General features: G+C 34.7%; 1 protein-coding gene across 2 annotated transcripts in view; it reads right to left on the reverse strand.

Moving 5' to 3' along the window:
* Positions 1–1290: 1290 nt before the first annotated feature.
* Positions 1291–16200, reverse strand: part of ELOVL7 (ELOVL fatty acid elongase 7) — an 83731-nt gene continuing 68821 nt past the window's right edge. For both annotated transcript variants that reach the window (XM_045565959.1, XM_045565960.1), the window contains exons 4-8: positions 15148–15228; positions 14216–14272; positions 12140–12245; positions 6479–6615; positions 1291–4058 (exon numbers count right to left, since the gene is read on the reverse strand). In XM_045565959.1, coding sequence (XP_045421915.1) covers positions 3849–4058; positions 6479–6615; positions 12140–12245; positions 14216–14272; positions 15148–15228 — 591 coding nt within the window. In that variant the 3' untranslated portion in view covers positions 1291–3848. The remainder of the gene's footprint in view (positions 4059–6478; positions 6616–12139; positions 12246–14215; positions 14273–15147; positions 15229–16200) is intronic.

Consider the following 16200-nt stretch of genomic DNA (forward strand, 5'->3'; position numbering starts at 1 on the left):
ACTGACTGACCACTGGTGAATAATCATGTCACTTCCATCATTTTGATTCCTGAGTTGAAATTTAAAATAACATCTTATGAAAAAAAAAAACATCTTATGGAACATTATAATATATGAAATGCCTTTTAAAAGCCGGAAAATTCCAAACATGCACAAAAGTAGAGAGAAGAGAATAACAAACTCCTATGACAAACCTGTTACCCAACTTTAACAGTTATCGACACCTCCCTTTTGTTTTACTAGAGTGTATTAAAATGAACACAGACAACCTATCATTTTACATATACATACTTCAGTGTATACTTCTCACAGATAAGGACTTTAAGAATATATCTCCAATACAGTAAGCACACCCAAAATTAATAACTTCTTATTATCTTTTAATATTTAGTTCATGTTCAGTCGTATCTAATTGTTACAAAAATGCTCTTTTATGATTTGATCTGTTGAAGTCAGGATCCAAATGACATTTGGTTAGCAGATCTTAAGTCTTTTTTAGTCTATAAAAGTTCCCTTCTCTGTTCCTTTTTTAAAATGCATTTATTGAAGAAACTGGGTCACTTGTCCTACAGAATTTCCTACATTCTGGATTTGGCTGATTGTATCCTCTTGGTGTCTTTTAACACCTTCCTCTATTCACTGTATTTCCTGTAACTGGTAGGTTAGAAATAGAGGACTGATTAGATTCAAATTTTAAACAAATTTTGGCAAGAATACTTCATAGCATTATAGCACATTAAGAGACATAATGTCCGGTTGTCCCACTTTGAATGACATTAAGATTGATCAGTGGGTTCAGGCTATATCGGTACAATTCATTCATTATAAACTTCCCTGTCAACCTTTCACCTAATTGTTTTAGCAACTGGTGATGATCATTAGCTACAGTCATTATTTCAGTAGGGATGGCAAAACTATTCTGTTTTAATTTGGTATTCCTTTTCATTTAAAACACCTTGCCCACTACCCCACCACCCATATTGAAATTTTGTACACCTTAAACACACAACTGAAACTTAAATTCCTTCGTAGAGCCTTCCCTGTTTGCAAATGGCAGGACGGTCACTCAGCCGGCAACTATCATCTGCTGCTCTGCAGCTTAATTTCATCTGCCAGTCTGTAAGTTCCAGGAGGTCTCAATTATGTCTTAGGCAACAGGGGTCTGAACACAGCACATGTACAACATATATGTAAAATACTCTAATTTGTTGAGTATTCAAATTAAAAACCGCCTACACATGCAAATACATGCAGCTAGACTCCGAAATGAAATATACACACACACATATATACATGCAGTACCACAAATTTATTGTAATACACAGAGAAAAACAAACCCACACTTTGACAACATCCACAGAGTTTTCCAGTCTTTAAAAAGTTAACAGAAATAACGGATAACTGAAAGAGTATACCTCATAATTTCATAATTTATCTCAGAATATAGTATACTCAATTAAAAATTCTACTTGATAAGAATTAAGACTGTAAAAATGGCAATATTCCATAGATATTTAAATGTCTGTATTTATTTACATTATACATGTAGCTCCTCAAGGATTCACAGAGCTTTGTATAATAAACTAGATTTTGTAACTGGGCTTTTTGTTAGGTAAGCAAAACTTTAGGCAGCAAAGTCCTGAAAAGTGAGATGAAACCCCGATAGAAACTCCATGTGACCACACAGAATCCTTTTAATAAAATATTGCCCATACAAATTCTGTGTCTAGTGACATTCATTTTCATCTACTGATGTTTATACGCAGGACACTTCTGCCAGCTGTGATTTCTTTTGTAACATTCTACCTCTTCACTTCTGTTCATATAATTGAGAATGTGGTTTAATCACATGTTAGTTCATAGGCAAGGCAAACATTTTAAAGACTATAGGAAGGTTAGTGAGGTTGTATGATGCAGGTCAGAAAGTAAGTAAGAAATAAATAGAATTCTCCTGTTTCATCTTCTTTTATTTTTGCCTCCTTTTGGTCTTTACCCTACTCATGTCTTTGAAAATTCTGTGTATGTATAACAGCACCTATCATATCTTCTCATTTTAGCATAGGTTGGATATGAAGATCCAAAACTGAAAAACACTTAAGGAATTCTGAGACCTATATTTATAGTGAAATAAATTAGAACAACTGTTTCTTTTAGCTATGCTCTACTGTTCTTTATTCTTTACTTAAAAAATAGGAAATTTCTCCCATTTAGCAACCCTCATCTTCTCCTACTGTAAGCAAGTGAAATCAAAAAAGGTCACTTAAAGGCAAATATATGAATCTGGCAAGTGTGAAGATAAAAGGCCATGAAATTGAGTAAAACTTAGGTTTTGTTGTACAATAAGTATCCCTGTGTGCTACACAATAACTGGGGCCTTAAGTACTAATTGTTTAAAATCTTACAAACATAAGCAGGCCTTCAAATCTGAGTATAAATAAAACAAGAAAAAAAAAGCAATAGGGAAAAATTCACAAATGTCCAAATATTGCTATTTCTTGGACAAAACTCTATTCACCAGCAGTTTTGGTTTTCTGACAAGAGAATGTAAGAACAAGAGAATTTTAGGAAGTAGCAATTTTATAGGAAACAAAACCTATGCTAAATGAATTCAGTCCTTCATTATATGGTTTACAGGTCTGAAAAAAAGAAATCAAAGTTATGAATTAATATACAATTCTGTAAAATATTTTCTCATGCAGTGTATCTGTAACACTAACTATAGAATCTTTAACTATTATGTAGTGTGTCTCTATCTCAAAGTAGAACAGCCCTTAATTACATGATGGAATCTTCCCCAGATATTCTCTGTGCCACCATTTGCTTCCAGTGGCTTCACAAAGGCACTCTAACCCATATCTGGAGATTGTGTATAATGGGTGGTCTAAAATTATTTATGATTTGAGGGTACCTGCAGTGTGCCAATGATATGAACATTTAAGGAGCTAACCAATATATATTTAACCAATGTAATCCTATAAGCCATGACAATATGAGAAAATGATATTAATAAAACAGATAACAATTTTTTCCCACCAAACTACACAGTACTTTTTTCATTAACAAATTCACCTCTTTCCAGAGATCAAAGTTAATTGATAAAACAGTAAGAGCAAAATGTTCGTGAACCCATCAAAACAAATCACCTTGTTTTCAAAATATTAACTGAATTTTAGTGTTCAGTGTATCACTAACTGAAAGGACTGTTACTTTGAAACAGTGTGTACAACTAAAGTGTCTTATGCACAACAAAAGGAAGTCTTATCAAAACTGGTGGTGGCTACTCAAAAGATCCATTAAAAATTATCATTAGTGATTTTAAATGACAACTTATCAAAAATTCACTTAATGTTCACTATGTTAGCTCTTTAGAATGGGAATTTAACTCTAGAGTAAATATAGTATATTCTGAATATCAGCAAGAAATGACAAAGCCAGAGCACACAGTTAGAGGTTTCCAGACCCAGCAGAAAGCATCTACTGTACTGTATGGATCTCTGTCTGTGTTCAAAATACCTAATGATATTTTTCATGTATACCAGACTTCCTTGAAGAGTACAGTATAGCTTCACATCTTCCTTTCACTGTAACAAAATGTATTAAACAAAACATTTAGATTAGGTTTAAAAGCAGCTAAAAATCTTCAGGCTGCTCTAGGCTCTGATTCTCAGAAGACTGTTACCTGGGAGCTTTGGACTCTCAAATATCAGAAATTCCAATTAACTTATCATAAAAATACAAGCTCTTAGTTTTGAAAAGTATACAAAATGCACTGCATAGGTAAATATCTCTTGATTGTCAAGGAAAACAAGATATTAGTCTCTATCATAGATTCATGTTTTGCTTGTATTTCAGTGATCTTTATTTTTGTAGTTTCCATTTTTCACAGTTTTGGGCAGCCTCTGACCTTTGGTATAAGCACAGTACCAAAAATGGAGAAAAAGCAGCAGAAAGATGCACCCATAACTCATAATGATGTACAGAAAGATTGGGAACTGGTACTTGCAATCCTCCATGAAAAAGAACTGGCCTACGTGGATGGTGACAATAAGAAACTGGACCTAAAAGATGAAAAAGTGAAAAAAAATTGTTCAGATATGAACAGTTACAATTCTTTGCCTACTTATGTTTACACACTCCCCAAGTGCATGGAGTGCACTGTTGGGGAGTACATGTTGAAGTTCATGTTGAAATATAGCCTCCCTGGAAGTGATAAGAGGTGGTACAGTGTCAAAATCCAGATGGGAGCCGGGAACCACTATTCAGTCCTGTCGAACTGCAAAATTCTAGGGGGCCCTACTGAAATGATTCCTGCAGCTGTGCATACAGCAACCCTTCTGCTACTCAGAGAACCAACATAGCAGGTTTTCTTTGGAATCTCTGATCTGAGACCTTGATGCTGATGAAATGCATATGGGACTACTACCTGGTGGCCTAATTTTGCAGGACAGTTTCAATTTCAAATATTTTGTCCTGTTGTTAGGCCAGGTATCTCATTTTTTGGAAAATGAAAATATGTTAATTAGAGCCACTCTAATTTTGTAGGAGCATCCCAGACTCCTCATATCTGCCACTTGTCCTCCACTGTCATAGATAAAAATGTATCTTGGCTGCCAACTGAGGCAAAGAATCTACAAGGAATGACAGAGCACTGGTGGCCTTCCTAGCAGTGCTCAAGGGCTCTGTGAAACAAAACATAACTACACAGTCCTAAGAGGGACAGTTTCTAGGCTAATGTTCAGATTTTTTTGGTTATCATTTTTTCCTGACAAAAAAGCAATATGTGTTCTATGAATATTTTAGAAAAGTAAAACTCTATAAAGAAATAGATAATTCTCCACAATCCATCTAGTTATAACTATGGTCAAGATTTTCACAGCTTGTTTTATTATCATTTTATCCTTACCATCACCTTTCCTTGCATTATCTTAATGAACTTTTATGATATTCCTGCAGAGTAGCCACAATCATTCCTCTCATTTTGCAGAAGAGGAAACAAAACCTTGGAAAGGCAAAGCAACGTCCTCAATGTTCTATGCGTGTGTGTGTGTGTGTGTGTGTGTGTGTGTGTGTGTGTGTGTTTGTATAATTGGCACCTTGAGATAACAAATGTCTACCCTTTTTTTCTACATAAGTATTTTTCTACATTATTAAAAAGTTTTTACAACATTTAAGAGTATGTTAAGTGAAAAAAAAGCCTGGTACAAAATTGCATATGCAGTATAATACAAATCATGTCAAAGGTATACACATATATGCATAAGAGAGAAAAGATAGATGAGAACAAAATAAATATATCAGCACTGATTATCCATGGGTGATGGAATTACATTTATTTACCTTTTTCTTTGCTAAATTAGGTATTCTAATTTCTCTATAATGAGCCCATACAATGAGAAAAAATACTTTGAAAGAAAGCAATGGTGAATAATGTTCATGACTTCATAGTATTCCAAAGTATGAATTAAAATAATATATTTCACCATTTCCTTATGGTTAGGCATTTAGATTGTTGCCAATTTCAGATACAATAAATAACTATGCAAGGACATACTCTGATCTTGATTTAGGATCCTTACAGATTAAAACATCAATCTCTCACCTGGGAGAACACATTACATGAATGTAACAAATTTCATTTACCAAGTTATAGATTTTAATAGAAATTAAACTTCAACAGACTAAACCCAAATTCATACTTTCTCCTTGATGTTACTAGCAGAATATGACACTGAGTTACTACAAAGTGCAAATGTGGAAATACAAGGATGGCAGGATTCTCCTTTTAATAGAAATCAATAAAATTTAAAGTAAATCACCATCTCAAACCCACAGTAATTCTTCAAAAAATTAAATGCCATATATTTTTAGAATTAATAATATGAAGGTATTATTAGGTCTAAACCGAGGCCTTTGCTATTTCAAACACTGTTTACTTACAGGCAGTATTCAAATTACATAATGCATATATATTGGCCTACCACTCTATACATTCAATTCTCACAATAATTTTTATTGATGTGAGGAAAGACAGACTAATAAATTTTAGGACTACATAGGCAGGGACACAGGAAGGCTCATCATTCCCTCAAAGTCACTTAGATCTAGAATACAGAATTTCTAACTTCTAATTTAGTATTATGCCTATTGAGAGTCACATAATTTCGGGATTATTTTGATGATAAATGTATTTATTGTTGTATAAAGGTATAAAATAATATAAAGATGATATAAAAATACACATGCTGGTTTATTTGTCTGAGACTCGTGGTTACCAAATATGCTTTATTTTCAACAAAGTTCCTGATAAAGTTCATTTAACATAGAAAGAATATGATGGCATGCCATATAGGGGCCAGACACTACACCCCTATTGTTTTGTAAACTTTGTTCTTTATTTAGTGAATACCCCAATTCACAGTGAAGACAACTGACTCCAGTTTAGTTTTATATCTGGTTATAAAGAAAATTAATTACTCACAAGCTGTAATGAAGTCACATATTTTTTCCACCACAAGTACTTCTGGTAGGCAGGTCCCAATGCACATATTCCATAGTAGGTATACATGATTACATGCACAGCTGAATTTACAAAGGCATGGAATGTTCCCAAACCACCTGGAAAATAAAATTGTTGTAACATGGGGGCATTGTTCCCTAAAATGAAACACATTTTTGTCTGAACTGAGATTTAATATAATTATCTCTTAAATTTTAGTAGGAAGAAAATATCAATTCTGTTAAACAGCCATCACATTAGAGAGAGCTGGATAATATATTTCATAAAATACACAAATCTTATAAAGTAAATTAGCACGTCTTTACTTATTTTGTTATATCTTTACCTTAAGATGGCCTTACGATTTGGGTTTACTTAGCCAACTTAGTGGAGTTACCTTTTAAATATGTTATGCTGCTAAATAATAGTAGTAAAATTCAATTGTTAGTGAAGAATAACATAAAGTTCACAAAGTACATTAATCTTAAGTGTACAACTTGATGATTTTTCACAGATGTATACACCCACATAACCACCAAAATCAAGATATAGAACATTTCCAATACTACATAAGATTCCCATGTGTCCCTTTGAAGAATATACCCCTCCCTGGGTAACCTTTATTCTAACTTCTATCATCAATCATTAGTTTTGCCTGTCATTAAACTTCACATAAATGCAATTACAGAGAATATCCTCTTTTGTGCCTGCTTCAACATAATGTTTCCATTCATGCGTGTTGGTGTGTATATTAGTAATCTGTCTTTTTACTACTGTGTAGTATTACACTATGTGAATGCATCACTATTTATCCATTCTCCTATTGAAAGACATTTGGGTTATTTCTAATTTGGGCGATTTTAAACAAAGATGCTAAGAATATTTTTTACATGTCATTGTGTGAGATCAAATTCACTTTTCCCACCATCAATAATTTTCATTAAATAATTTTGGCAGTAAAACCACCAGCTTTCATTAGTAAGCTATGCCAAATTTGCTTTAATCAATTATTGTTTTTCCAAAATAAATATCTATTAACTGTTAAACCATCCTTGCTTACTGCTTTCATTTGATTATGCCTTCCTATCTTGGTTTCCCTCTTTTAATTTCACCACATCTCCTATTGATCACCTTCAATTTAGAACAGAAGCAAAGAACCCTTGGAGATATAAGAAAAGGGCATTTCAGTTGTCTTTAGCTATGCTACTAGTACAGTGCAAGGGGTAATAGGTTGATGATGGGGAAAAAAAACAAAAAACTCTTCCTTAGGGTCTTTTTCCTATGAGGAACAATCTAGAAGAATCTGTATTCCTTTTTTTTTTTTTTTTTTTTGAGACAGGGTCTCACTCTATTGCCCCATGTAGAGTGCCGTGGCATCATCATAGCTCACTGTAACTTCAAACTCCTCAGCTCAAGCAATCTTTCTGCCTCAGCCTCCCAAGTAGCTGAGACTACAGGTGCGTGCCACCACACCCAGCTAATTTTTGTATTTTTTGTAGAGACAGGGTCTCGCTGTGTTGCTCAGGCTGGTCTTAAACTCCTGAGCTTAAGCAATCCTCCTGTCTTGGTCTCTGAAAGTGCTAGGATTACAGGCGTGAGCCACCATGCCCAGCCGAAATCTGTATTCTTTATGTACGACCTGACTAAACTAGTAACATTGACCTGGAATTTAAATTTTTCTCTAAAATATTCTATTTTCTTAATACCGGTATTCTTTAATTCTAGAAATAAAGCAAAACCTCATAAATTCAGACTAATTGTGGTAGAGGAAGGACTGAATTCACAAATACTATGAACTACAGAAAGTTAAAGGAAAATACAAATGTATCACTCCTAATATAATCTCCTAAGGAAAAATGTCATAAAACACAGTAGAAATTACTTTTTAATAATTATTCATAATTGCAGCTATTCTAGATATTTCTAGATACTACCACTGCTAAAGAACTCCTTTAAAATAACATGTTTTGAATAATTACTTGTAAATAGTTAAATATTCCCTCCAAGCCTCATTCATGCTACACTGTGCTTCATAAACTGTTTCCTTCTGACTAGAGTAAATCGAATTTTAGCTAATCTCTCAGTTATAACAAATTTCACGTCAGGAGGAACTGAATTAATGAAGCTTATTAACAACTTTCCAGCTTTTATTGCTTACATTTGGACTGGTCTTCTTTTCCAAAAGAAATTTGAACAAATAAATTACAGTGGTATAAGAACACACTTTGTAGGATAACTTAACAATGGAATAGTTGTCTATTTCTGATAGTTTAGGAGTCAAGCTGCTTAACACAGGATAAGCCAAATACCTCTCAAGTCCATTTGTGCCTCACAATAATATACACACTGGAAATCTATTTCACCCTTGACAGGGAACCGTATGAGAGCCTTTCCAACTAAGATACCTCTCCCATTATTTGGTAGAGGAGTGTCTATTTTCCATTTGGACACTTTCACCATTTAAATGTCTGAAAATGAGGATCCTACAGACGGATTTAACAAAGCACTAGTGTAGCTAACAGTGTCAGTAATGGTTACTGATCAAAATAAGCTATCAAACAAAAATTAACATATTTACTTTCTCTAGTTATGATTATTTTCTAAGTTATTTTAATAAGTTTATTTATAGAATAAGCACATTTTAATTAATAATCCTTTATGTATCTTTGGGAGGCTTTTCTAATAAAGTACCTTCTAAGCTTGGTTTCTTTATGACTATGAGTCTAAAAACAAACATCTCAGAATGAATTATAATTAGTGCTGTTACGTGTTATTCTTTTGCTTTGGAAAAAATAAAAGAATCACCAGGGGAATTATTTGGAAAAAATAAAGGCATCACCTAGGTAATTATCACAATTCTCCATATCTCTAGGAGGAGGTATATGCATAATTAATACAAAAACCTGCCACAGAAATATTTTCATCATATTCAAAAGAAAAGTTGGATTGCCATTATCCCAGCAAGGAGTATGGCAGGCAAACAGGAAATTAAATACTAGATAAAGACCAGCTGTGCTCAAGTTTTTACAAATAGTTTAAAGGGGACAGTTTCATTCCAGGAATGGAAGCTGGTGCCAAACCACATTTCTGGAAATAGCTCTTGTTGCTGTGCTTGTCATTGAATAGATATCAGGTATGCTGAACAAATGTTTACTACAACTCCACACATAAGACTGAATAGAAATGCCAATTCACAGAAATATGAGAGAGAAGAAAACATTATTTTCTACTATTTACATTTTGTGAAGAAGAAAGGGGATTAAGGTGTGGATAAGGAACCCACTGATGTCTATAACCATGGTAACATGCAAAAATTGAGGTATATCATAGTTTAAATTTTCACTATTGGGAACCATTGCTTGGTTTTGAAATAGAAGCTAGACTATTAATGGACTCAAACATAGAAGTTAGAAAAATGTTCAACTCTATTCTTTAAATAAAATTTATTTTTCCCATTATTGAACTCTTTAATATAGAAAAACTGGAAAATGCAGAGAATGGGAGGGAAAATAAAGAAGGGGAGGGAAATTGCTTTTTGTTTCAATGTCGCCAAATCACCTCTGTTTATATTCTGGAATATTTCCTTCTAATCTTTTTTTCTATTTATTTTCAGTGTTGTGATATAGTATTCTGGACTCATGGAAGAAGAAAGGATAAATAAATTCTAAGGGTGTGAAAGCACCTTTTCTAGCATACTTTAAAAATAGAATAGTCATCTATTTCTGATAATTTAGGAGTCACACTGCTTAACAGAGAAGATGAGCTAAATGCCTCTCAATATCATTTTCATTTCACAATTATGCATATATAAGAAATCATAATCACTCTACTAGTGAATGTTTAGGTATTTTCCAATTTCTCATCAACACAAATAAGGTGTCAATGTATATCACTGCAGAAAGAACTGAGAGGGACTATATGCATACAAGAGGAAACAAAAGCATAGAAAGTAAGGAAAAGTAAAATAATGGAGATCAAATAATATAGCTACCCTTGATTTGAGAAATGGACACAGCTGAGATTATCTTGTCCTAATGTAAGGTAAATTTTTACATGAACATAAATCATAAGAAAAACAGCTACATTTACTTAAAAAAAATTCCTCAACAGATAAATGCTAATTTGGGGCAAGGAGGTACTTTACACAACTGGAAAATCTGAAGCCTGTAAGCTATGATAGGAACGGCCCTTAACCCACGATTCACAGCCTGTGTGTTTCCTGCGGATTCTGGCATCCCCTTCCTGCCACTGGCTTATCTGGGTCCTTTTCATGCTCTGAAACATGTGCATTCCCCCCTCCTCCCATGCCTAGAGGGTCTAGAACTCAAATTAGAGTTCCTCAATTGTGGTACCCCTTTTCTTTTAGTCTAGCGGAGTCAAAATGCCTAATAGAGGCAAGCTATTCACAGGAATATTAAAGCATTGACTAATATGGGGTACAGGTCTACTTAAAGACTTCTTAAGTTTAAGAAACTAGAAAAAATAAATCCCTCAACCCAATTTTGCTAAGGTAAAAATATGTCCTTGGGGATAACATTATTTAAAATGTTATGACAGGATAAAATTACTTCCACACATAAGACTGAACAGAAATGCCAATTCATGGAACATATGAGAGAGAAGAAAATATTATTTTCTACTATTTACATTTTGCAATGTGGACCAGCTTTCTCCAATTCTAGATGTTCAGAAGAATAAAACCAAAATGGAACAAAAAAAACAGCTTGTTGGCCAAGCTTTTGACTTAAACTATTTTTGACCTTAAAAACAATATCAATACATCTTTCAATATAGTAAGATGCTTTGGGAAGTTGGGATAACCACAATTTGGTGCATCTTTAAAGAGTTGTTAGCGGCTGGGGTATGAGTCAGCTATTAGAAATCTGAAAGCAAACAAGACACGGAACTTGAGCTAAACATTCTAACTTCCTGAGACCCTATCTAACTATACTCCTATAAAGCCAAGGCTTTTACCATTTTATTTATTTATTTCTTTATTTAAAGACATTTAATAAGATTCAAATAAAATCCAACCAAAACAACCAAAAATAGGTGTAGAAGAATGTGCCCAAAAGTTATGCATATCTAAAGAGTAGGGAGAATTTACTTAAGAATCCTATGTTTGGCCAGGCGCGGTGGCTCACGCCTGTAATCCTAGCACTCTGGGAGGCCGAGGCGGGTGGATCATTTGAGCTCAGGAGTTCGAGACCAGCCTGAGCAAGAGCAAGACCCCGTCTCTACTAAAAATAGAAAGAAATTAGCCAAACAACTAAAATATATATACAAAAAAATTAGCCGGGCATGGTGGCGCATGCCTATAGTCCCAGCTACTCAGGAGGCTGAGGCAGGAGGATCGCTTGAGCCCAGGAGTTTGAGGTTGCTGTGAGCTAGGCTGATGCCACGGCACTCTAGCCTGGGCAACAGAGCGAGACTCTGTCTCAAGAAACAAACAAACAAACAAACAAACAAAAGAATCCTATGTTTATGTTTCAGATAATAATTAATGAAAGTCAGAAGTTTAACCAAAGTGACTCTTTGATTTTTTGAGTTTCTTATAAATCACATTTAAGGATAAAATTTTTGTTCATAGCATATATAAATGTTATCATTTATAATACATGATCCCAATTTTCCCTTGGCTACCTGCAGCAAATTTGACTCCAAACCACCAGGTCAATGGCACGGTGGTATGATGGAAGACATGAAGGAAAGTCACTTGGCTATTTTTCTTACGCAGAACAAAAAAGACCTGAAATAATTTAAAGAATATCAAGTTCATATAAAAGCATATGGTAATTTATAAAGTATTACAAAAATATTGGCAAAGTACAAACTATTCCATATCATAATTTGCTTTGAAAGTCATAGAATGCTTACAGAAGCAGCTGATTCTGCAAGGGATAGCTCAAAAATTAACTAGTATGAAAGAATTTAGGTAGAATGCCTAGTCATGGGAGGAATCAATAAAAAGGCAAAAAGAAATTTTACATGGTCTGAAAAATCAAAGATGTAAAGTAAAAAATATGTCCAAAAATTGTTGAAAGAAATACTATTAGTAAAAAACAAACAAACAACAACAAAAAAAAAACTGACCAGTGGAAAAACTCAAAGAGTTATATGATAAAAAAAAAAAAAGCAAAGCTGCAAAGGAAAAATGAGAAGAGGAATGAAGGCACCATTTGGACTGAACGTATCCTGTGGTTTGTAGAAATCCTACAAACAAAAGGGTAGAAGTTTTGGTGTGGAGGGATGCTTAAAAAATATTCTACAGCAAAATTCAGTGCTAAGTTAGACTTTTAAATACAGGACCAAACAGAATTGTATGAAGAAAAGTATTAATAGGACTATTTGAGAAATGTAGTTTAGGGGACATAGAAGCAGCAACAGTTTCCATGTGGAAGCTAGAACTGAGAACCTGCAAAGCAGAGACAAGGAAGCCAAAATGCATTCACTTATGCACATGGAGGAAGGCAGTGTGGTGCAACAGAAAAAGCCATAAACTATCAATCTGGTCCTAGTCTCAGACAGTATCAGCATTCTTCTGGGTAAGTCACTTAACTTCTTGGCTTCAATTTTTTTTTTTCAGATTAAGGGCTCTGGACTACATCAGTGATTCTCAACTCTGGCTGCATATTAAATACCCAAGAAGTTTTTAAAAAATAGCCATGCCTGGTCTCTACTACAGATCATTTGGCATCAAATGGCTTGGTTTGGCTTGGTTTTCCCCAATGCAATTAATTCTACTGCACCGTGAAAGCTGAAAACCACACAGGTTCTCAGAGTGTGGTCCCTGGACCAACAGTATTAGCACCCTCTGAGAACTTGTTAGAAATGCAAATTCTGGATCCCCACTCAAGATCTATTGAATCAGAAACTGTGGGGGTGAGAGTCTAAGCATCTGTGTTTTAACAAGCCCTGCAGGGGATTGTAATGCATGCTAAAATTTGAGAACCACTGGATTCTATGCTTACTAAAGCCCCTTCCAATTCTAACATTATATGATTAGTCAACAGAGAAGGTAAAGCATGTTGAGATTTCCTATAAGAAATGTAGTGGTATATATTCCAAAGAGAGAACACACTTGTCAGTCTCAGAGCCAGAACTGGTTCCAAATAACTATGTTACATTTTACATAAAAAATATAATAAGTATCCAGCTTTCCTAAGCTACTCTGTAAACAAAGGCTCATGGCTTTCTCTCCCATCACAGAGTCTCATCCATGGCACTTGCTTCTCCCAGGACCCAGTCATCGAAGTTCAGAGAGGATCCTCACTAGGATCTGAAGTATGAAGAGATAGGGCCCAATACGTACAGACTTCAGAAAGGTAGCTGGAAATAGTTTTGGCATTCCCAAAATTACTAACCCCCCGGGGGTAACTTATGTCCTCTGTTCTTTGCTTTCTAAACTTGATTCATAAAACAACTGTCATCCATCTACATAAAGATGCACAGTTTTGCACTATGTGTTACAGTTACATGCTTATCTTAATCAAGTGGTAGCTATACAAAAAAACCTTTTGGAGTTTGCAAAATACTAAAAAATAAACTTATCCTATCTATTCTTTAAAATTACTGATAATAAAAGGTAAAAAGATAACAGTAAGTCTGCCTGAGGAGTAGAGATAACCAAAGTTATCAGACAACTGAACTTTGGCAGTTTCTTTCTTTCATTAAAACAGCAAACATTTATTACCATAAATGTGATGACCACATACTCACAGTATCTAAAAGCTCAATAAATTTGGAGAAGTAATAAAGCCAGCAGGTATGTGCCATCTGCAAAAACATACATAGATATAAATTTATTTCATTTTTCACATGGAAGAAAAGTTTGGTTTTCACAATTTTGGTAAAATGCACATAACATAAAATTAGCATCTGAATCATTTTCAGGGTACAGTTCAGTTAATTATATTCGCATTGCTGTGCAACCATCACCACCCTCCATTCATAGAACTCTTCTCATCTTGCAACACTGAAACTCTGTACCCATTAAACAATAACTCCCTATTCCCCTTCACACCCTCAACCATCCTACTATTTATTTCTATAAATTTGACTACTCTAGGTACCTCATATAAATGGAAATCATGCAGTATTTGTCCTTCTGTGACTGGATTATTCCATTTAGCAAATTGTCATCAAGGTTCATCCATGTTGTAGCATGAGTTAGAATTCCTGCCCTTTAAAAGGCTGAATATTATTCCATTCTATGTATATATCACATTTTTAAATCCATTTCATCCATCCAAGGACACCTGATTGCTTCCACCTTCTAGCTATTGTGAACAATGCTGCTATGAATGTGAGTATACAAATCTCTCCGAGTCCCTGCTTTCAATTCTTTTAGGTATATACCCAAAAGTGGAATTGCTGGATCTTAATGGTAATTCTGTTTTTTAATTTTTTAAGGAACTAGATATCAATTTATTTTTAAATCCAAGAAATTCAAAAAGGAAAGCACCAGTTTTCATTTTATAGAAAATTATACACTTGACTTTATTTCCCGTAATTTTTAGCTTTATTTCCCCCAACACATATAATCTGATAATCGAGTCATTTGCTCATTCTAAATTCACATCCAATGTCACAGAATCCAAAAAGTTTTAACGTTGATTTTGAGTTACAAGTTTTTCCAAAAAGAAACTTACCCGCAAAGCTGTCGGTGACCGTGAATAGTCAACAATTTCACATCGAAATGAATAACCTGTACCCCAGCCAGACATCACAAACTGCAAGAGAGACATGCATATTAAAGAAGGAAAGCATCTGCTCAACAGCTACAACAAAGGTAGCTTTGTGTCTCTTCATTATGTTACCAGCTGAGTCAGCAGTCACTGCACAAGAAAAAGCAGCTAGAGCAATTACAAACTACAAACACGTTTGATATCAAAACCTGATATCAAAAATTTTCAAAACTGCAAACTCATATATTATTTATATGAACTATGTTCTGACTAAAATGCCCATTTTGGGGAATGATTATTCTAAGATAGTGAAGAACAAAAGACTGGGCGTGTTTTGCTTAAATAGCAAATACTGGTAGGCAATTTATCTTAGGTGTATCTATACATGTGGGTGTATTTGTGTACTCTTAAGGGAATACCTGGCTCTGGATCAGTCTTTTCTGGCTATGCCCAATCTTTCCAATTAGTCAATAAATAAATGAGCTAACCAAAATTCCTCAATGTGGTAGTCCTAGGTGGCTACGACAACTGGGCTTTTCTTGCTCTTGGCTAATGGGTATGAGGTGAAGTGGTAGTGCATGGCTCAGGTATTGGTTTTGCTTTGGATTCCCAAGACAAGAGAAAAATGCTCTTGTTAACAGTAAGAGTGCACAGGCCGGGCACGGTGGCTCACACCTATAATCCTAGCACTCTGGGAGGCAGAGGCGGGAGGACTGCTTGAGCTCAAGAGTTCAAGATCAGCCTGAGCAAGAGTGAGACCTCATCTCTACTAAAAACAGAGAAACAAAATTAGCCAGATGTAGTGGTACACATTTATAGTCCCAGCAACCTGGGAAGCTGAAGCAGGAGGGTAGCTTGAGCCTAGGAGCTAGGCTGACATCAGGGCACTCTAGCCCGGGGTGACAGAGCAAGACTTTGTCTCAAAAAAAAAAAAAAAAAAACAATAAGAGTGAAATCTGGCAGGCCTTAATTCCAACACACCCACAGAGTGACCTAAGACTGGTGGTGAGAAGATGG

The sequence above is a fragment of the Lemur catta genome, chromosome 12 (assembly GCF_020740605.2).
Source record: "Lemur catta isolate mLemCat1 chromosome 12, mLemCat1.pri, whole genome shotgun sequence".
In the NCBI taxonomy this organism is placed as follows: domain Eukaryota; kingdom Metazoa; phylum Chordata; class Mammalia; order Primates; family Lemuridae; genus Lemur; species Lemur catta.